The sequence below is a fragment of the Pelodiscus sinensis genome, chromosome 14 (assembly GCF_049634645.1).
Source record: "Pelodiscus sinensis isolate JC-2024 chromosome 14, ASM4963464v1, whole genome shotgun sequence".
Lineage (NCBI taxonomy): Eukaryota > Metazoa > Chordata > Testudines > Trionychidae > Pelodiscus > Pelodiscus sinensis.
The window spans coordinates 27,861,027-27,882,198 of record NC_134724.1 but is presented as its reverse complement, the minus strand read 5'-3'; the positions used below and the strand labels follow the sequence as shown (position 1 = coordinate 27,882,198).

General features: G+C 42.3%; 1 protein-coding gene across 1 annotated transcript in view; it reads left to right on the top strand.

Annotated features, from left to right (window-relative positions):
- Positions 1-1,893: 1,893 nt before the first annotated feature.
- The window catches only part of PRTG (protogenin), a 149,536-nt gene continuing 130,257 nt past the window's right edge, over positions 1,894-21,172 (top strand). The window contains exons 1-2 of the mRNA XM_075897295.1: positions 1,894-2,781; positions 5,100-5,402. Of these exons, the coding sequence (XP_075753410.1) occupies positions 2,727-2,781; positions 5,100-5,402 (358 nt within the window). The 5' untranslated portion in view covers positions 1,894-2,726. The remainder of the gene's footprint in view (positions 2,782-5,099; positions 5,403-21,172) is intronic.

Sequence of the window (21,172 nt, the reverse complement as noted above, 5' to 3'; positions counted from 1 at the left end):
AAGGCACATCCATGTATGTCCATAGGGCTGAGTAGGTTCTTTGGGACATCTTGCATCTACTCTCATGTCTGAAAAGGCTCATTATCCCCACCTCAAGCCCTAAGATTTAGGAGGGTCCTCTAACAGTTTTATTATGTTCCTGAGCCCCCAAATGATCAGAATAGTCTCAGCCTCTGAGGAACTAAAATAGGCTTCTCAAGCAACACTCTGATAATCCAAAATAGACGTGTGTGGGGGCAAATAAGCCTTGTAAGGATTGTGGGAATGGCATGGCCCTCAATGCACTACCTATGACACAGAAGCAATAGTGGGCCTTGGGTAAAAGTACGAGGGGGGAGGGGGAGAGGTCAGGACGGCCTTGATGAGCCTCCACAAGCATGTGTTTGTATCTTTTCTTCAGTGACCCTAAGGATCATGGGGCTTTATTGGTTGCTTCTGATGCATGTCACAGGAGGGTGCTGCAGCAAAAAGCAGCCTCAGGCTAGGGCATCAAGCAGAGGCAGATGCACTTTCTGTGGTTAGCTAGGCATTCCTTCCTCTTGCTGGCTTTAGAAAAGGAGAATGGGTGAGATCTGGGGGCACTGGCCTCTTCCTGGATCTCCTGCAGTCCACAAGACACTCCCAGTACTCTGCAAGCCTTTGGGAGCTTGGCAGGTTTCTCACACCATCCTGTCCCCACAAACGTTCTGATGGAAACCATCTTTTTCTGTGAGCTTTAGAGGGGTAGCTAAGTTAGTCTTTAACTGGAAAAACTTTAAAAACAACAATGAATAGTCTAGCAGCACATTAAAGACTAACAAAACATGTAGTGGGCTGTATTCATGAAAGCTCATGATACCATCTACGCATTTTGTTAGTCTTCAAGGTGCTGCTAGATTATTGTTTATCTTTTTTCATGGACAGGCCTTCCTCCCAATTGGTTCCATTTTCACAGCTATAGAAGAAAAAGGCCTCAGAGACTTACAGTTTTATTTGTTTAATGAAGCCTCGATCTCCAGCATCTATTTCATGCCCTGTTCAAAGTTTGCCAGGCCGAATTATCCTCAGCCACATTCCAAATTCATAAGTTAATAACATAGAAGATTAGTCTTTCATTAGGTCTTTTCATTAGCTGGGGACCACCACTTTGCTAGGGGTGCCCAGTAAACTAGATTTTGCCTCTTTCATTTGTTTCCCACTCCCACCATTCATTCTTAAGATGTGACAATAAAAAAGGATATTTGATTCTGATTAGTACCTAAATTTTTAGGGTCATAGCTCAGGAACCCCATCTCTGATTCTCTTCAAAAGTTTTGAACAAAAAAGTGTACTTTAGGCTTAGGCCATGGCTATGTCTAGACTGGCATGATTTTCAGGAAATGCTTTTAACAGAAAAGTTTTCTGTTAAAAGCATTTTCAGAAAAGAGCGTCTAGATTGGCACGGACGCTTTTCTGCAAAAGCCAATCTAGACGCGTTTTTCTGCAAAAAAGCCCCGATCGCCATTTTTGCGATTGGGGCTTTTTTTGAGGAAAACAAATCTAAGCTGTCTACATTGGCTCTTTTGCCTGAATGGGAGCAGCATAGTATTTCCGCAAGAAGCACTGATTTCTTACAGTAGGAAGTCAGTGCTTTTGTGGAAATTCAAGCGGCCAGTGTAGACCGCAGTCTAGACACAGCCCTAATGTACTAGTTTTGAGGATATAACATGGCATTTTTATGGATGTCAAAAGAGTGGGAATAACAGGGGCATATAATAGTTCTGAATGATACAGTGCTTTTCATCAGATCTCAAAGCGTTGGACAAAGATGAGAAACATCCTAATCTCATTTTGAAATGTAAACTGTAGACTGGTTCCTGCCGCCCCGGAAGTTAGATTCAATGTAAAGACAAGTTGGCTCAAACTTGGTTTGGTTTAAAAAGGGTTGTCCACGTTTCCTTTCCTTCCTTGCTAATGAGGAGAACCTCAAAGCTATGGAGGCTGATCGCGGGATTAAGGCACAAATGACAGTGACATGTTCTGAGGTAAAATTTTTCCGTGTTGTTTTTACACAAGCCCCTCACACACAAAACTGATTAGGACCAAGGCTCTGCCACGGGGGTTCAGATGAAGGAGGAGGAACATTCAGACCAGGGCTTTTTACCCTCTCCGACCGTGATTCACACAATCCTCACCCCTGGAAGGGCAGAGACAAGCGAGGGACGTGGAGTCGGCTCTCCTGGAGATTTCCCGGGCAGGAAAGCAAACGCCTGGGCTCGCGCCTCGCCTTCCCCACCACAGCAGCCCGCCGGGCCCCTGGCATCGCCCAGCGCGGCAGAGCTGAGGTGCCCCTGGCGCGAGCAGCCCGCGCAGCTCTCCTCGCCTGGCCACGGCACGTGAGCGCCGGCTCCGCGCGCCGCAGCCAGGGCCACTCGCAGCCTGGCCCCAGGTGCATTGTCCAGCGTCAGCGAGCCCCCCGCGCCCCTCCCCCCGCGGCCCTGCCCCTCGCCCCTCGCCCAGGCCAATGGAGACTAGATGCAGAAAGTAGAGCCGGGGCCGCGGCGCGTTCAGGGAGACTCTGTCCATCCCCTTTCTCCTCCCCTCGGCCATTGATCGGGGCGCTCTCCCTTCGCGCTGTGTCCGTGCGCCGGGGCTCGGCCACAGGGAAAGAGTCCCCGGGAGTGGGACGCTGCGGCGGAGGGAGGGCTGCGGCTCAGAGCCACGCGAGGCGACGGCGCTGGGGGAGCATGCCCGGCATAGCCCGCTAAATGGCGCCGCTTCCCCGTCGGGCGCTGCTCTGGGCGCTGATCCTCCCGATCCCAGGTGAGTCCCGGCTGCTCCGGCCACAAACTTTGCCGCGCCGGCTCGTGTGTCTGCGCGGCGGGCGGGGAGCCAGCGCCGCCCGGGGGGGAGCTGCCCGCCTGGCGCGGAGCCGGGGCATCCCGCAGCACGGGGGTGAGCAGTGCCCGGCCGGGGGGTGGGAGAGGGACGCGGGACCCCGCTCCTCTTCCCCTAGCCGCCGCCGGCTCTCAATGGCCGCACCGCCGCTGTCCAGCCCGCCCCCCTCCATTGTCCCCCATGGCCGCCGGCAGGGAGCCCGCTTGCAACCGGGGCTTCCCCGCTGGCCAGCAGCCGGAGGGGAGAGGGGGCGGCCGCTGCTGCACGGACCTTCCGCAGCCTGGGCATCCTGCCTGGGGAGGACTCCCTGCCGGGAGCGGGGGCTGCTGCTCTCCTTGGCCCCATTGTCCACTCTCCGGCGGGGCATCGCGGGGGCTGCTGCTGGCCCGGGCTCCCCGGGCAGTGGGTTTGGGGGAGGAGCGGATTTCTCCTGCCCGGCGCTCGGTGCAGTCGGCAGAGCGGGAGCTGGGGCTGCTGCCGCCGCACGTGGTTTTATTTATATTGTTCCATGGGCTGCTGTGCCGGAGTCCGGCACCGGGAAAGTTACAGCGCTCGGAGGGGGGGCATCCTGGGCAGCTGCTGTTTGCTCCCCTGCATCCAGTTACCTGCAGCGTGAAGGGGGTCGGGGCCCGGGATGGGCAGGGCACGGTTTGTAGCAGACAAACCCAGGGGAGGGAGAGATCTCTGGGGCAGGCGGGCAGTGAATTCGGGGAGATGCGGTGCCGTTAGAAGGCGCCGCCAGTTGAAGCCTTGCACTGGCCCCAGAGCATTTGCATTCACCGCATCTGGGTTAGAAACCGTCCTTCCTGCACCTTCTTTCTTTAATTGCCAGTGTCTGGCTTTCACTTTCCCAGCTCAGATCTTTGTTAGCATGAGAAAGGGATCAAAGGCGGACCCGTGATTGGAGTCACCGCGGGAGAGGGGGGTGCAGGCGTAATCTGCATAGCCCGGGAGCTGCTCTGAAAGGAGCAGGCAGGAGCGCTCAGATGTGTGCGAATCATGGGCGAATTGCGGGATTGGAGGGTTCCTGCGCAGCTATTGATCACAAGCCGGGAAATCAATCGCCAAGGAGTTTGTGTCCTAATAGAGAGCTGCCTATTCAGTGGGGGCCTCTCGCAAAGTCTCAGCAGAGAGAAAAGACTTTTGTAAAAGACCCCCTCCCCCGTCCTTATCAGTGGAGGGGACTCATAAACTTTATCTCGATTTAGGCATGTGTTGGGGGCGGGGATAAGGGTGGGAAAACCGGGTTTCCTCTGTGAAGCGGCTCTTCTGACGAAATGTGTATTGGTTAATTAAACCACCCCCATCCCCATTAGACAGTAAGCGATCAATTAGTCACGCGTTTCTGGAACAGTTGGTCATACACACACGTTGAAATAAAGGTTTGCTAATTCCTGCCTGTTCTCCCCCGCGGGGTACCAGCGGCAAGAATTACCAACTTGGAAAGTTGAATTGTTTTGTATTCTAAATAACTCTGCTGAACTGCAGAAATGAAGCAGATTGGTTAGGTTCTCTGGCAGCAGAGTTGAAATTGTGCCCAAAACACAAGCCTTCAGAAACTACCACATAATTCTTCACAAAAGATAAAAAAAAGTTTCTTGCAAGGAAATAGGTGCAGAGGGTCCAGACACTTCTGAAGACATGGGAACGACTCCTTTAGTTCCCCAAACCAGGGTTTTGCTAATGATTTCTTGTAAAATTAGACTTTTATGACTTACCCTGTTCAAGATCTTTTTGACAAGCTTGTAAAATTAGCAAACAGCTTGTTCTCCTTGATTCCCCTGAAGATGATGCTAAAACTTTACCAACAAAGACTTCACATCTGCATCAGGATTATTTTTTTACTTTGTTTGCAAGAGCATCCAATGTTGTGCCTAGAAAGGTGGGAAGCAGGGAAAGGAGATTTGATGAGAAACAGAAAATTGAATTTTCAAATTCCAGTTTTTATGATGACTTTTAGTTGTGATAACTTTAAATATTTAACATTCTACACTTGCTTTCTTGTTAATATGATTGTATACATTTGATAACTAGCAAGCAAATATTTGTGTAGTTATTTGGGACCTGACCTTTTCATCCATTGAAGTCAAATTTCTCTAGGTTCTGGGGGAGTTGAATGTGCAGGCCACAGATGTAATTATCACACCAGTATAATTGTGGTATCTTTTGCAAGGCTGCTTTTATATGTAATGTAGCTATGCTTTTTTGTACATACCAAAAAACCCCTGTTTTCTTTCTCTCAGGAGTATGGTGCTTCAGTGAGCTGTTTTTTGTAAAAGAGCCACAGGATGTAACTGTTACAAGGAAGGACCCATTGGTTTTAGATTGCCAGGCACATGGCGAAGTTCCCATTACGATCACATGGCTGAAAAATGGAGCAAAAGTTTCTGAAAATGAACGGGTCTACACCTTATCCAATGGCTCTTTATACATCAGTGAGGTGGAAGGAAAAAAAGGCGAACCATCTGATGAAGGATTTTATCAGTGTTTAGCACTGAACAAATATGGGGCCATTCTCAGTCAAAAAGGTCATCTTACACTAGCAAGTAAGTTCTAGTACTTGAATCTCTTATTTATTACAGATACAGGCAGTCCCCGGGTTACGTACAAGATAGGGACTGTAGGTTTGTTCTTAAGTTTAATTTGTATGTAAGTCGGAACTGGTACATATTGTAGGGGAAACTCTAGCCAAACATTTCTCCAGAGCTCAGTTTTATTCTCCCACACCTCACTTCCCTCAGTCCTTTATTCTCAAGCTGAGGTGTCTGCTGAGAAAAGCCGCTCCGCGTCTCTCGGGTCTGCTGGGGGGGGAGGGGAGGCGCTAGCTCTGCGTCTCCCTGGTCTGCTGGGGGGAGGGAGGGGTGCTAGCTCCGCATCTCCCTGGTCTGCTGGGGGGAGGGAGGGGCGCTAGCTCCGTGTCTCCCTGGTCTGCTGGGGGGGAAGCAGCTAGTGCAGGGTTGCCTCACCCTGTTTGTAAGTAGGGATCCGATGTAAGTCGGATCCATGTAACCCGGGGACTGCCTGTACATGTCATTTCACCATATTAACCTGTTTTAATATTTGTGGCTACACTACTCTTAAAACAACACAACTCTGTGTAGCTCTATGTACAAGAGATTGAATAGATATTACTGAAAATAAATTGAATCCTTTTGTTCTATTTTAAAATCTTTGGTTTTAATATGTGTTTGAGATTGAGCCAAATGCTTCCCAGTAACTCCGCTGAAGCCACTGGAATTATACCAACAGTTAATTTGATCCACTATTTGTGGCACTTTCTTTGGTACTCTATCATCGCTTGACCTCTCCTGTGGGTTGACAGTGTAAAATACACTGATGATACAAAGTTACCATGATCTGCTTCAAACTGTTTTTAAGAATTGTTTTACACACTATAGTTGTAACATTATAAGTGTTGCCTTAGAAGTAAGCAAAATGATAAAAACTTTGTAAGCAAGGCTTCCTTCCATCTGTTGACCAATTCTTAAGATATCACAAGCCAAAGGAGAACCATAATGTATGTACTTTTTGTTTGTTTGTTTGTTTGTTTGTTTAGGGTCTGAAAAGTCCTGAGGGTTGAACTATTGAAGTGAGGCCACACTCAGACCAGGCCTACACTACAACAGAAGATCAAATTAAGATGTACAACTCCAGCTATGTTAATTATGTGACTGGACTTGACGCACCTTAATTTGAGTTTCCACATGGTCTCCACAGTAGGAGACTATTGGGCTCAAACACACCTGTTCACTTCCCTTACTCATCATGTGGAACAGAAGTACAGGTGCCAATGGGGGTGCCCTTTGAGTTTGATTTAGTGGATCTTCTGTATACCTGCTAAATTGAATGCTGAAAGCTTGATGGTGGCAATGTTGCTCTTCTGCATAGTGAAGACAAGCCCTCAGGCATGCTCTTTTAGCCATGGGGACTTGGACTCTGTTCCTTCTGGAATTGGTTGATGCTCCATTGGTTGATGGAGGGATAGCTCAGTGGTTTGAGCATTGGCCTGATACACCCAGGGTTGTGAGTTCAATCCTTGAGGGGGGGCTATTTAGGTATCTGGGGCAAATATGTCAGGGATGGTACTTAGTCCTGCTATGAAGGCAGAGGACTGGACTCTATAACCTTTCAAGGTTCCTTCCAGTTCTGAGAGAAATATCTCCACATTATATGCTCTAAAGCTGTGTCTACATGGGCAAGTTATTCCAGAAAATCAGCCGCTTTTCTGGAAAAACTTGCCAACTGTCTACACTGCCTGCTTGAATTTCTGGAAAAGCATGGACGATCGAATGTAAACTCATCAGGGCTTTTCCGGAAAAACTATGCTGCTCCCGTTCGGGCAACAGTCTTTTTTCCGGAAAACTGTTCCGGAAAAGGGCCAGTGTAGACAGCACAGTAGTGTTTTCTGCAAAAAAGCCCCGATCGCGAAAATGACAATCGGGGCTTTTTTGCGGAAAATCGCATCTAGATTGGCCATGGACGCTTTTCCGGAAAAGCGTCCTGCCAATCTAGACACGCTTTTCCAAAAATGCTTTTAACGGAAAACTTTTCCGTTAAAAGCATTTCCGGAAAATCATGCCAGTGTAGACGTAGCCTAAGGGTATATCTATGCAGGTTATTTTGAAATAACAAGGCAAGCATCCCCACTACCAAGCCTGTTGTTTTGAAATAATGAGCTTGTTATTTTGAAATAACTCCTGCTTTTGAAGAGGAATAAGTTTATTTTGAAATAGTTATTTCTGGGGTTATTATTTTGAAATAAATTATTTCTAAATAACCTGGTAGGGTAGACATAGCCTAACTGAGATCAGTCATTGCTGACTATCTGCTACTAGGAACTGAGGACCAGATTATTGAATGTATTTACACAAGGCATTTATCTGCCTCTTTAGATGCCTAAATAACCTTAAAAATCTGCCCTCCATGTTCCCTGGAGCGTGTGGAGTGTCTTTCCAGTATCCCTAGCCTCTACTGGTTTTGGGAACAAGAAATATTGACTAGGAGAACTGAACTCCTAGGTATTCTTCATGACACAGAAGAGATCCACATCATATCTGTATGGACAAGTCTCTGGTTTTCTTTGTAAAGATGGTCTTAATTTCTCCAGCAAGGCCTTTCTCTGCTCATGTCCACTATGATTTGTATGTTACGGAACCTTCAGTGGCTGCTTGAAGTAAATTCAGAACTGCATAGTGCTACCTAATCTGAAACTGATTAATACAATCAGTACAGTTTTCCTAGATTAATGTCATTAATTTATAATATTTTTTTCAGAATTTTAAGTATTCATTTATTTATGCACCTACAATTTTATTGTGATCTAGTCTTTGGTACAACTGCTTTTTAGAAAAAATGGCAAGAAGAGAAGTGAAGGTTCGTTTGATCTAAGGATGTTAAGGAATGGGTATTTTGCTAATCATGTAGTTTATACAATCTGTATTGACTACACAATTAGTTGATAAGGGGAAGCTCACTCCAAAACTGCTGCGCCTCTGCATTTCAAATGCAGTAAGAGACTGGCAGCTCTTACTGCATTTAAATTGCAGAGTTGCAATGGTTCCAGACCTGTGCGAGCCAGGACTGATCGGTCCCGGCTCATGCTGGGTCCAGCCGCCCCTGTCTGGGTCCAGCAGCCTCTGTCCATGGACAGCCCCAGCCATCGCGAACAGAGGCTGCTTTGCAGCAGCAGACCCTGTCTGTGGGGCAGGCTCCCTACAGACAGGGACTGCTGCCAGAGCAGCCTCTGCCTGTGGTGAGCCTCTAGGGTTGCCAGGTGTCCGGTTTTGAACCGGACAGTCCAGTATTTGAGCTTTCTGTTCTGGAAACAAATTGAGAAACTATAAATGTCTGGTATTTTCTAAATAAGATGTAATGTAGATTGTGATGTAATGTCAGGTGTGTCCGGTATTTTTGTTGAAACCATCTGGAAACCCTGTGAGCCTTGGTCTGCCACAGGCAAAAACTGCTTCATAGCAGCCTCCTCTCTCCTTCCCCCTGTTGCCTTTGATAGAGGCACGGTGGGGGAAAGCATCGCAGAGATGATGTTGGGGGGGAACTGGCTTGTAAGCCAGCTACCCCCAGCACCGGCTCCTGTTTTTCCCACCCCTGTGCTGCCTCTCATACAGAGGCAGCAAAGGGCGGGGGGGGAGGGGGGGGAGGGGAACGAGTAGTGAAGTAGTCGCTTACATCCCTAGTTTGATCAGGCCTTTAGTTATTGAAGTGATTTTTTTGGTGTGAGGATATTTGATACGGGGGAAGGCTTGTATCTTGAGATTTTGAGAGGGGCTGAATTCCTGGTTTCCTACCTTTGAAATCAACATTTCTTGCTCCCCACTTCAAAGTTCCATTTAAATAAAAATGGAGGGAGAAGACATTAGCTGGATACTATTGATACAATAGTGAGAAGTGAAATAGTGACAGAGTTGCAACTTTAATTTGGTTTTAGCATTTTTATGCCTTGGGATGAATTGAGACAGTTTTCCTCTTTTAGAGTCATTGTTTCAGGCTGTGTATTTAAAGACTCAGGAAGATGGTGTTGGTTCACATCTGGAAGTCTTTTTTGGTTTCTTCTTAACAACCAGAGGGAGCAAGACCCATCTTTAAAAAAGCTTAGATTCAGCAGCAGGTGTTGGATTCTACATCTAGAATTGTAGATTCACAGAGAATCCAGGGCATTATTTTATACAGGGCACTGTAAGAAGAGTCGTGTGGCATCATGCACCTTGAAAGATATTAGTATATGACTCCTGGAATTTCTTGATAGTCTAAGAGAACTTAACTTTTGTAAGAATTAGTGGTATTAAATGCAGATGAAACATTGCTTCTTCCAAAAGGTAATTTTGTGCTAAGTCTTTTTTTTTCAAGACTTTAACAAGGGAAAAGTTGTGACTAACTAAATGATTTAAGTTGTGGAATGGCATTCTTGTTTTACTGGTTGTGCTTCCCCCTTTTTTTTTTAATAAAAAAATCACTTCTCTTGGAGAAAGTGTTTTGTCTAGTTTGTTCAAAGTGTTTGTATTCATTAACAAAACTGGAAGAGACATTGGATTTCTAGATGAAAGTTTTTTTTAAGAAGGCAACTGGGTTCAGGGATTGTAATAGGTGCTAGTTTCATATAGAGAGCAGTTTAAACAAAAGCTAAACATGACGTAATCATGTTGAAATAAGTCCCATATACTCATAGTGCAGTCTTAACAACTGAAATGCCAGTCTGTTATTAGCTGTGATATATGGTGATACTAATAACAGTATATTTTGAAACCCATATAATACAATGCAAAACTGGTTTTGAGTTTATGCAAATAAAGGGTTTTTTTGGAGGTGTAGTTTTTCAAATTGTATTTTAGAGATGTCAGTTGTTGTAAAAGCAAAAGACTTTATCTTGTGTTCAGGGTAAAGAAGGAACCATACATATTAAACAGGTGGAGAATAGGCATTAAACTGGCATTCTTTAGAGGGGGAGGAAAAAGGAAAATGCTCTGCTACTGGTAGCAGCAGGGTGCAAGGATGTTCTTTTACTTTGCATAGTCATAGCTTTCACCAGCAAGCTTATCTTTTGCTTCAGAAGTGTAATGCTTCATGTTGCATGTGGAAACCTAAAACTTTTAATCTGTCCAAGAGTTTAAGATCTGAACACACAAGGAGATCAGGTCTTGGTTTCTAAAGTTAGGAACTGGAAGCTGAAGGTTGCACTCTAGGCAAGAATTCCATTATTCATGTGCAAATTAAGAATTCACAGGGTTAAAAGGTTAGAAACTGGCCAGGATGAGGTTTACCCTTGTGATAAAGAGCAGATGACCCTCATTCATTGGCCAAAGCTTTCATGTAGCTCCTCTGCAAAGTTAGTGATTGCCATGAATTGTTCTTGAGGAATGCAGAAATTCAAATGTGAGCAGGCCTTTCCTTAAGTGTCACTATGGAGCCTTATCTCATGAGCACATCAGAGCAGGTCTGCTGGGACAAGGTTCCTCCCTAGAGGCCCCAAGGCTTTTCTTTCCTGTTGTTCATCCATGCACAAAAGAATTTGACTAATTTAGTTTTTTCCATAAGATCCCCATGCTCTTTTTTTGAATTAAGGTATCAGTTAGGTAAAAATACCTTGAATTAAGGTATCAGTTAGGTAAAAATAATAATTATTTTTGGTAGATATTTGTAACTACTTCCAGTTTAGAGTAATTGATGTGCGGGAGGGGGGAGGGAAGGGGAGGAGGAGGTTCCTTCTGCAGCACAATTCTTTAGTGAGGCACCATGTGTGGGGGAAATGCTAATACCTGAAGATATAAATAGTTTATTCAAAGTTCAGCTCATCACTACTCTTTCTATCAGGATTCTCGCTTGACAGTATAGCAAAGCAGTATAATGTGGAGAACTTCTCAGAGCTTTTTTTTTTTTTTTTTTTTTTTTTGGCACACTGAGAACCAGTCAAAAGTAACACAAACCTATATTTGACATACTTGCAATGTTAAAATAGGAATAAAATGTCACGGTGCAGAGTTGTCTGATTTATCTGAAATGCATCTGCTGCAGTAAAGTTAGATGTGAGATAGCATGACATCAGGAAAAAGTGGAGGAGTATGATTGCATTCTGAAGTCAGTAAAGCTGGCTGTTAAGTAGTGATTGGACAGGATGCTAATTGTTTATTTCCTTTCCAGAAAGGTGGAAATTAAAATCTTAAGATAGATGGAGGAGGCAAATACAGCTGCCTGGAACATTCCAAGCTAACCTCATTTTCTCAGCTTGTAGTCTTCAGATGAACAAATCTTAAAAGCCCGATTTTTAAATCAAAGAGAAGCAAACATAATTTTTCACAGTTAGCATGTTTGTTTCTACATTACATGTGAACGAAAGGTTACACAAGTGGTAGGTTAAATGGCTTTTGACCATGTCTTTAACATCCTGATTTAATTCCTGTGAGCACTACAGTGATTTCATGTTGACTTCAAGCTCATAAGATGCAGATCCTTTGAATTTATCAGGCTAAACTTTGTAGCAGTGATATAAATTTAAAATTGCGATTGCCCACTACAGTGGGGTGACTAGAAGTAAATAAGAAGTTACAGTCACCTCACAGTGGGATTAGGTAATGCCAGTATTTTTAATGCACCCTTTTGCTTTCAATTTTTAAATATTTTGACTACTTAAAAGAACAGCAAGCTGAATGTTGGCGAATGTGTATCCAGACTGAAAATATTACATTCAAACCTCATTCAAAACATTTTGCAGAGTTTATTGATATCATATTCATATGAGTAACAAATCACAAAGCGACAAATGATGAGGTAAAAGCACAGGAGAAAAGAAGATGGTTTTTGACCAACGTTGTTGTGACTGAGGCTGTTGCAGATAGCAGGAGCTCTAGGAGAGAACACTCCTGTAATAAGAGTGGCAAAGAAGGCACTAATCCTGAAATATATTTAGGACTACAGACTGGCTGAATGACTGATTGGAAGAAAAAAAACACATTTTTTCCCACTGTTGCATGTATTGATTAGTAGGTTTTCTCAGCATGGATCTCGAGGAGAATAGACTTCATTAGAAACAAAAGTGGGTAGTTAGCCTTTGAGATGGTCTGATTTTGATACTCGTGGAAAGAGGAGGAAAAATAGTTGTCCCAGTGCTTTGCCTCCCGCTAGTGAATTTGGTAATTTGACGATGGTAAATAGTTTGTTTCTAAAAAAGTTCCCTGTTCGGTGTTAGAAGGATGAGAACAATATTATTCCTAAAGCTACACTATTTCTTATTCTCCCACCTGGATTCACTGTAGAGCTTTCTTCTGGAACCTTTCCACAGCCATCTTTTGGAAGCTTATTTTCCTGCAACCATGTTAAAGAAATTGGTACATCCATCCTTTCAACCTGAGACATAATACCAGGACTAACTAGCTTTGTGCACTAGGGAAACTTCTTACTTTTTTTTTTCAGCAGTGATTTAGCTGCATTGGTTTTACTAACCAGGTACGGTCTAGTGTGAACTGACAACTGGCATTTTTATCAGTGTCCTTGCCAAAAACAGGTAAGGCAGTGCCTCCTGTAGATGCACTCATACAGTATCATCTTCTGCATCCCCACTGGAGAAGCATGGGTGGTATAGTGATGTGCATAGCTTCATTCCAAGCAGTTAACTTGGGTTCATTTCCTGGCCAATGCAGTAGTACAGGGATTCTCCAACTTTATCGCACTGTGACCTCTTTCTGGCAATAAAAAATTACGACATGACCCCAGGAAGGGGGTTCAAAGCCTGAATCCACCTGAGCCCTGTAGGGCCAGGCAGAAAAGCCAAGGCTCAAGCCCCACCGAACTAGAGTTGGAGAAAGGGCAAAGCCCAAGCCGCCACTGCCCAGACCTGAAGCATAAGCTTGAGCCCCATCACCCGGGGAGGTGGGGCTGGGGTGTTAGCCTAAATTCCAGGAAATCTAATGACATCCCTTGTGACTCCATTAAAATGGGGTTTGTGACCCTCTTTGGAGTCTCAGCCCACAGTTTGAGAACTGCTGCAGTCGTGTATCCCCATTGGAAAAATGTAGTTTTGGTGAATTTTCACAACAATTGAGTTTTAATTTTGTGTTAAAATGCTTCCATTTGGCATTTCTGTCTGTCCTTGCTATCCTTTCCAGCTAGTAAATTCAAGGCTGTGTTATGTCTCATACATTGAAAGTGATAAAAGAAATAAATAGTTTTACAGGCTCCTTTTTAAAGGAACACTCACTTTTATTGGCTGCTTACCTAGAAGCTAATAAAAATCTCCATGGACCTGAGAAATGTTGTCCAGAACCACTCTTTTCTTGTGCAGTTGCTGAGTTGTGTGACTAGAGCATGGGTTCCCAAACTGGGGGGCGTGAAGAAATTCCGGGGGGGGGGGGCGAGTTTTGCTGCTATTTTTGTTTTTTGTCCCTGGTCAGCGTGAGGGTTTCTCAAAAATAAAAAAGAGGGCATGTTGCCGAAAAGTTTTGGAACCACTGGACTAGAGGGACTCTGTCACTTGCATGTTTTCCAGGTGTGACCATCACTCTAAACTGCAAAACTTTTTATTGCAAAGGAATGCACTAAAGCAAAAGATGGTGCTCTTCTTACAATCGCTCCCCCCCCCCACTTTGCTGCTTGTAGGAATTGTTGAAAGGGCATTCAGCATGGCTCTCTTTTGTCAGCCAGCTCTGATTATTCTAAAGAAAAGGATCTCTGAGCAGTTGTTTGCCTAGATACTTGTTGTCATGTCTTCACAATTTAACAGCTGGGCCTATTGATGGAGTGCAGAACAATTTAAAACAATGACAAAAGAGAATCTTTAGGAAAGAACTTAAATTATTAAGTATTTTCATACAGAAATATGGTGATTTCTCTGGTTGGGAATTTGCTTTTTTTAAGTATAAATGGGATGCCTTCATCTAGTACATATTATTTGTAGAATTTTGGAGAGTAATCTTTTTTTGTTTCAGTTTTTATTCCTTCAATAGGCCCAGCTGTTCAATTGGGATTGATCACTTCCAGTCTTTATAACTGGTAATCGCCACCTAAGTGAAAAAGTAATCAACAATGTCATCTCTTAGCATGTTGTTGAGCAAGTGTGGGGTGTATGGTCGACATTAGTTACCAGGGCCAACCTTTAGGAAGCTCTTAAGGAACAGAATATCCCAATTTTAAAATCTGATTGCCTCTCCAACAAAGTTAGGGGAGGGGGGGAAATGGTATTGTGTCTGTCTGCTTAAAAACAGTTGATATTTGGAGTCACTGAGTAGGCCTAATCTGAACTCGAATTGGAACAGTTTTTTTGTTTTGCATTACTCATTGCACTCATAATATTCTCACATAATTATGCATAATACATGTTTATCTTTTTGGGGAAAAAACAGGTGATAATGAAGGAGATGGAGTTGAAGCTTCAGCACAATACAGGGACAATACTTGATTAAAATGGTTAACATCATCATTCCAATCCTTGCTAATTTATTGTCATTCTTAAATCTAATCAGAGGATCTGAGGGGGGAGGTGCTTTGTGTTATGGTGGAGGAGAGAAAGCAAATAATTTCTAGTGAAGGCTTAGCACTCATTGTCTCTAAGCTCTCGATAGCTAATTCTCCTTAGTCTATAGATCAGATTCTTAATATATTATGTAGTAGGGGGAAATTTAAAATAAAAAGCATTTTTTTAAATTTTGGAAGGCTTACCAATTACTCTCTGTGGTTTTTTACGACATGAGCATTTGCAAAGGGGAATATAAATTAAGTGACATCTGGATAATACCATCATTGTGCAGGGCCTTATTTTAAAATGCCAAACTTCCTGACTTCTTTGGACCTGCTGGGAAGGCATTTTTGACACATTGATGCAATTGTGACCTGGAAGAATCAGATGTGAACATTTTTTTTCCAATGGACATAAGGTCTATCTTGTACTTACTATGATTATTTAGACTGTTTTGCTATAGCAACCTAAAACTGTTAGAATCTGAAATCCTTGGCTGTGTCTACACTGGGCCACTTATTCCGGAAAACCAGCCGCTTTTCCAGAATAAGCTGCGAGCTGTCTACACTGTCCGCTTGAATTTCTGGAAAAGCACTGACCATTTACTGTAAGAAATCAGCTGCTTTTCCGGAAAAACTATGCTGCTCCCGCTCGGGCAAAAGTTCTTTTTCCGGAAAACTGTTCCGGAAAAGGGCCAGTGTAGACAGCACAGTAGTCTTTTCCGGAAAAAAACCCTGATGGCGAAAATGACGATCGGGGCCTTTTTCCGGAAAAGCACGTCTACATTGGCCACAGACGCTTTTCCAGAAAAAGAGCTTTTCTGGAAAAGCAGCCTGCCAGTGTAGACGCTCTTTTTTCCGGAAATACTTATAACGGAAAACTGTTCCATTTTAAGCATTTCCGGAAATTCATGCCAGTGTAGACACAGCCCTTATGTTAATGAGAAATGATTCCAAGGTGACTTTTAGCTTTTTTAGATAGTAATAATTTGTAAACCACAAACTTGCAATTTGACAATCTGTCAGACTCACTACATGTGAATGATTTTCTTTATGACAAATTTTCATGAGACATGATGGAATTTTCTTATGTAGTCATCACAACTCCTCACTTCAGCTTAAAAGAATTAAGAAGCCTTTTCTATAGATATAGTGACCAAAAATGTTCCGTAGAAAGACCTTTCTTTTAAATAACCAAACAATACTATGTGTACTTGGCAATTATGCTTTAATTGTTATGGCAGTGGAATGCTGAGCACATTCCTTATTCACAGAGGGATCAAGATCATATTAACTACAGCTATCTGATTGGCCCTTATAAGGTTCAGGTATAAACTCCCTGAACTAAGTGAAGAAGAATTTTGTTGTGGGTGAAAAATCTGATGAGCAGGATGCACTACATAAGCAGGAAAGATGTATTTACTGTGATTAGGTTGTTTACCACACTTGTTAGGGAAAATCGGTCCCTGTCCGTTTTGGGCATTGGAACCAAGCTAGAACACTATATTTGAGCTCTATAGTAGCATGGTTCTGATCTCTCTAGCTTCACATGTGATTAATCAGCCCCACCTAGTTAGAGGTTCAGGACTTGTATATGGAGCTGACTGACTGGGTGGGGTTAATTAATCACCTGTGAAGCTGTGTTGACCCATGGCTCAGAGGGAACATTGGGTATAACTATAGAGAGGCCATTATCATTTCCCTGACTCTTCTCAGGTCAAGAACCTCTGGATCTAGACTTCAATTCAAGAAAGCCCTTGAAAAGCACGTGCTTAAGTCCATTCTTGTTGAGGACATTTCTTAAAAATAAAATAATACATTTTTAAAGCCTTTGCTTAACTACTGTCCCAAATAGGGATACTTTTCTGAATCTTGGCTTAAATCTGACACTGCAGCCTGTTTGGATATGTTATCTAAATTAGAAATCCTGAGCTATGTGTGTTCAGAATAGATAGAGGTACTTAACTCTAATCACAATTTGTACTAATTGGCATATTGCTGTAAAAACAGAGAATGTTAACCAGTTGGATACATTTTAAGCCACTTTTCTGAGTCCGGTATACTCACTTATTTGCACTGTCAGTGGTCTCCAGACTATGCGATGAGTGCCCTCCATGGGGAACATAGAGGAGTGTTCAGGAGGGGGAGTGGTAGCAGCCCCCTTGGGGGGCAGCAAAGGAGCACCACCTAACTACACTCTGTCCCCAGCTCTGACTGCATTTCCAGGGGAAGAGGGAAGCGAATGTGGAGTGGGGTGCAGACAGGGTCCATTACAGGTAACAAGGGACATGATAGAAAAAGTTTGGGGACCAAAGTGCTAGAGTTGTGATTTTTTTTTCATATTAATGATGGTAAGACTTTGTTTTGACAAGATTTGTGCTATTCCGAGGAACTGTAATATCACTTTCTGAGTGTGGTTCCTCCCCCCCCCCCCCCATGAAAGACAGTTTTGAAAGAAATAATCAGTCTGATTGGCCAGAGGGAAGGAGTACACCAAAGTTATTACAAGCCTCGAACATGTCATCTGGTGTCCTTTTAATATATAGCTAGAGGGCAGTTAAACTAATTCATAAGAGACTGTGATGCGTATCTTTATACACTCTGATGGGTGATTGTGAAAGCTGAAAGGGATTACACGGGCAGAAGCAGCTCTGTAACTCCAGATTGATTTTCAGTGTCTTCAGATTAGATTCCTTTGCTCATTGATTGATTACATTTATTTTCATTTCAGGAAAATTAATTTTGTGTGTCAAAAATTTTCTCATGCAAGAATAATCTATTTTTGTTAACTGAGATGGCAAATGGATAGAATTATCAGAGGAGAGAAATTAGTTGATTTTTCTATTAATTATTTTATTAGTCTTTTCAGTTCAACAAGTTGAAAAATCATATAATTAGAAACACGTCAGTGACGACAGAGTTGCAGCTCATGTACAGCCTTGTGTGACTTCACTGTTTAGCTCTGCCAAGGATCCTGCTCCTCTGGCAAAGAGAGTTTAGTTTTTGATTCCAGGCTCACCTTTGACCATGTGGTACTGAGTAGTACCTGAAGAACTGGGAAGAGACAAACAGCTTGCCTAAATGCTTAAATGCTTCCCTTAATAGGGCTGCTTTCCTGAATTGGGGCCTTATCTTCTGTCCTAATGTTAGATTCAGAACTTAGGTTTCTTCCAAAAGGGCTGGATGCCGACCTCTGTTGAAGTCAGTGGATGTGTTGTCATTGACTGCATTCTGTGTAATAGCTCCTATATGAATAACTCTTACTACATTTGTAATGTCACTATTCATATTATTCCACAGAAACAAGATCTAGGCAGAGATTTGACTGTTCCCATCTGTTGAATTAACCCTGGAAATGTTAAAACTGCCTACAGGTTGAAACTCTCTAATCCGGCACCCTTGGTACCTGGCCAGTGCTGAACCAGAGAATTTGCCAAACCGTGGGAGGCCAGTGTTGTCTAGCATTATTACCCACACTTCCACTGCTTATGGGCTCTTACAAGATAGTTAGGGTTAAATTAGAGCTAAATAACAGCACAGAACAGTGAAAGCCAGGACTGGTGGCTGTAAACAAACTTTCTGGGACTGCGGGGAAACTGGCCACACTCATGTCAAGTGGACATCCAGCTAACTAAACTCATGCCAGACCACAGATGTTGCCAGTCCAGAGACTGATGGAGTAGGGAGGTTCAACCTGTATTTAGTTTTTAGACTGTTATTATCTTCAGGAATTTCTAAAGCTTTACCTGAAGGTTTAGTCCATACTAATAAGTGCCAGTACAACCCAGGGTCATTCGGTTGCTGTTACATATATTTTGGTTTTGTTGAGATTTCTCAAAGATGAGTCAGAGGCATACATTTTTATTTGTTGTGGTATGATGATCATTTTTTACATCAGATATTGACTATAATTAAAGAGAAGAGCTACTTTTCTTTTTATATTTTTATATATTTAAAGAATTTATCATGTTTGAAAAAAGAATAGTTTACACTTTTTTAATCAAATGTGATGCTGCTTATTAAACACGAAGTTTGAAAGAACTTTTTGATTCACTTTTGTAGGCTTTGCTATATTGATAAGTGTTCAGGAAACTTATCAGCAGATACAGTTACTTAACTAGTGTAAATGTTAAATTACCATTTTATTCTCTGCTATGTAGCCTCTGCTAAATCCTTAATAACTGTAACATACGCCTTAGGCAGAGTTGTGCATTATGTATGCTCTTTGTAAATAGAATACATTGAGTTTATGAAGCCATTGACAGACATTCATCATTTTGTTCATTAAATTTGTCTGTGACATCCAACAAATTAATGTTAACTGGAAATATTCTTTGAGAGTTCTGGAACAACTGCGTCATTTTGCCTGAGGAGAGAGGAAACTTTGTACAAAGCATGTCCATAATTACAAGGGTGAGACTTGTTTCTAATAAATAAATGAGCATATTATAGTGCCGTGTTGTTGGGGTTTTGTTTTTAATCATGTAAATAAGCAACTAAGTGGCTTAGAGCTGGCAAACAGATTTATCATTGATCTTCAGTAGAGATTATAAATGTACACTTGTCATATTTTTTCAGTCTGTCTGTACCTGGAAAGCAACTCATCCATTTCCCTTTACTAGACTGTTGTAAAAATTGGCAGGTACATGGTTCTCCACATACAATGCGCAACACAGTTAGGAAGTAGGAATTTTTATTGTGAAGAAGTTACATTAAATTGTCTAGTATTCCCTGACGGCCAGCTTAATATCTTTCTTTAAGAAAAAAGCATATCCAGGAGGGTGGTTTTTAATAGAACCAGTTAGTAGAATGAATCTTATTTTGATTGCAGTTGATTTTAGATGTTTATCCATGTATCTGAGGGTGCATCTACACGGCATCCATAGCTCGAAATAAGCTACACAATTTGAACAATGCAAATTATGTATCTTATTTCAAAATAGCTTATTTTGAAACTTGGCGCTATCTACAGAGTACCAAATTTTGAAATAAACTGCTATTCCGAAACATCCCTTAATCCTCATGGAACGTGGGTTATAGGGCTGTTAGAATAGTGAGCCCGAGGGATGTCAGAATAGCGAGCCCATTACTTTGAAATCTATTTCAAAATAATGAGCTGGTTCAAAAAACACAGAGTAGCTATTTCAGGATACCTCCAGTATCCCGAAATAGTGCTGCAGTCTAGACATACCCTAAATGACTATAGGATGCACTAAATGCTCGAAGGAGCAGACATTGGTACAATGTCCAGGCAGTGAGCTATGAGAGTCCTATTAATGTTTATGGGAGTTCCATGGCTAATTCACTGCACATGGCACTGAATATTTACCTCCAGCTGACAAAAAAAGGATACTATGTATGACTAAGTGATTTGCTGACAGACTTCATGTTTGTTATAGGTGGCCATGGAAATTGCCTCTTAAAATTACTCTTAAGCTTGGAATGACTATATTTCACTCATTTTGGTCCTGGGCTCCCACTGTGAAAAGACCCTGTTTATAGCATCTACATGATTGATTCTTGAGGGTGCTAACAGAATATGGGGCTACCATCTTGTGTTCTCATTATTGTTCTTGAATCAGACTGTACATGAGATCCTTTCAGGTCAGAATTAAAATAATAATGAAGAATATAACTGAGTAAAATACTTAGCAGTTGATTAGAGATGATTGTGTATTTTATATTACCATTAAGAAAAGTGACTGTCCAAAATGTCTACAGAAGCAATATGCTTCTTTTAAAACTAAGAGTAGAGCAGTTGGCCCTTTAATATATATTGTATCCTGCTGCATAATAGTTCACTGGATTAAATGAATTTATTGATTTCTGCTTCTTTAGTGACACACATTTATGAGCAGTTTCTTTGGCACCAGAGCCACATGTCAAAGGTCATAACTTTCCTTCACTATGGAAGAATAAAAGCTTTCAGATGGAGAATCCCAAAATCCACACGGTGGCCTTTTGCTTTTTTGTTTTTGTGCGTAGAATTAGTAGGGCAGCTGGATTTATAAAAGCAAACAAACAAAACTATTGAGCTATTATAAATTAATGGTGGAGAACTTTTTTTTCCTCTGCATAAATAAAGGGAATCTAATCTATGGTGGTAACAGGCCCCATTATGAGACATAGTGTAGTATACTAAATATATATTATTTTTATACAAAATCTAATTAATTTAAGAATATTAGGCCATATTTTCCATGATTTTATGAGGAATTTCACTGCCAATCTTAGTCAAACACACGATAGAAAAGTTTTTCTGGATTAGTCATGCTATTTTTTCTTTAATGGCTTGTTAAAGACAATATACTGAATTTTGTGCATTAGAGATAACATTGGAGATAGATCCCACTGTAAG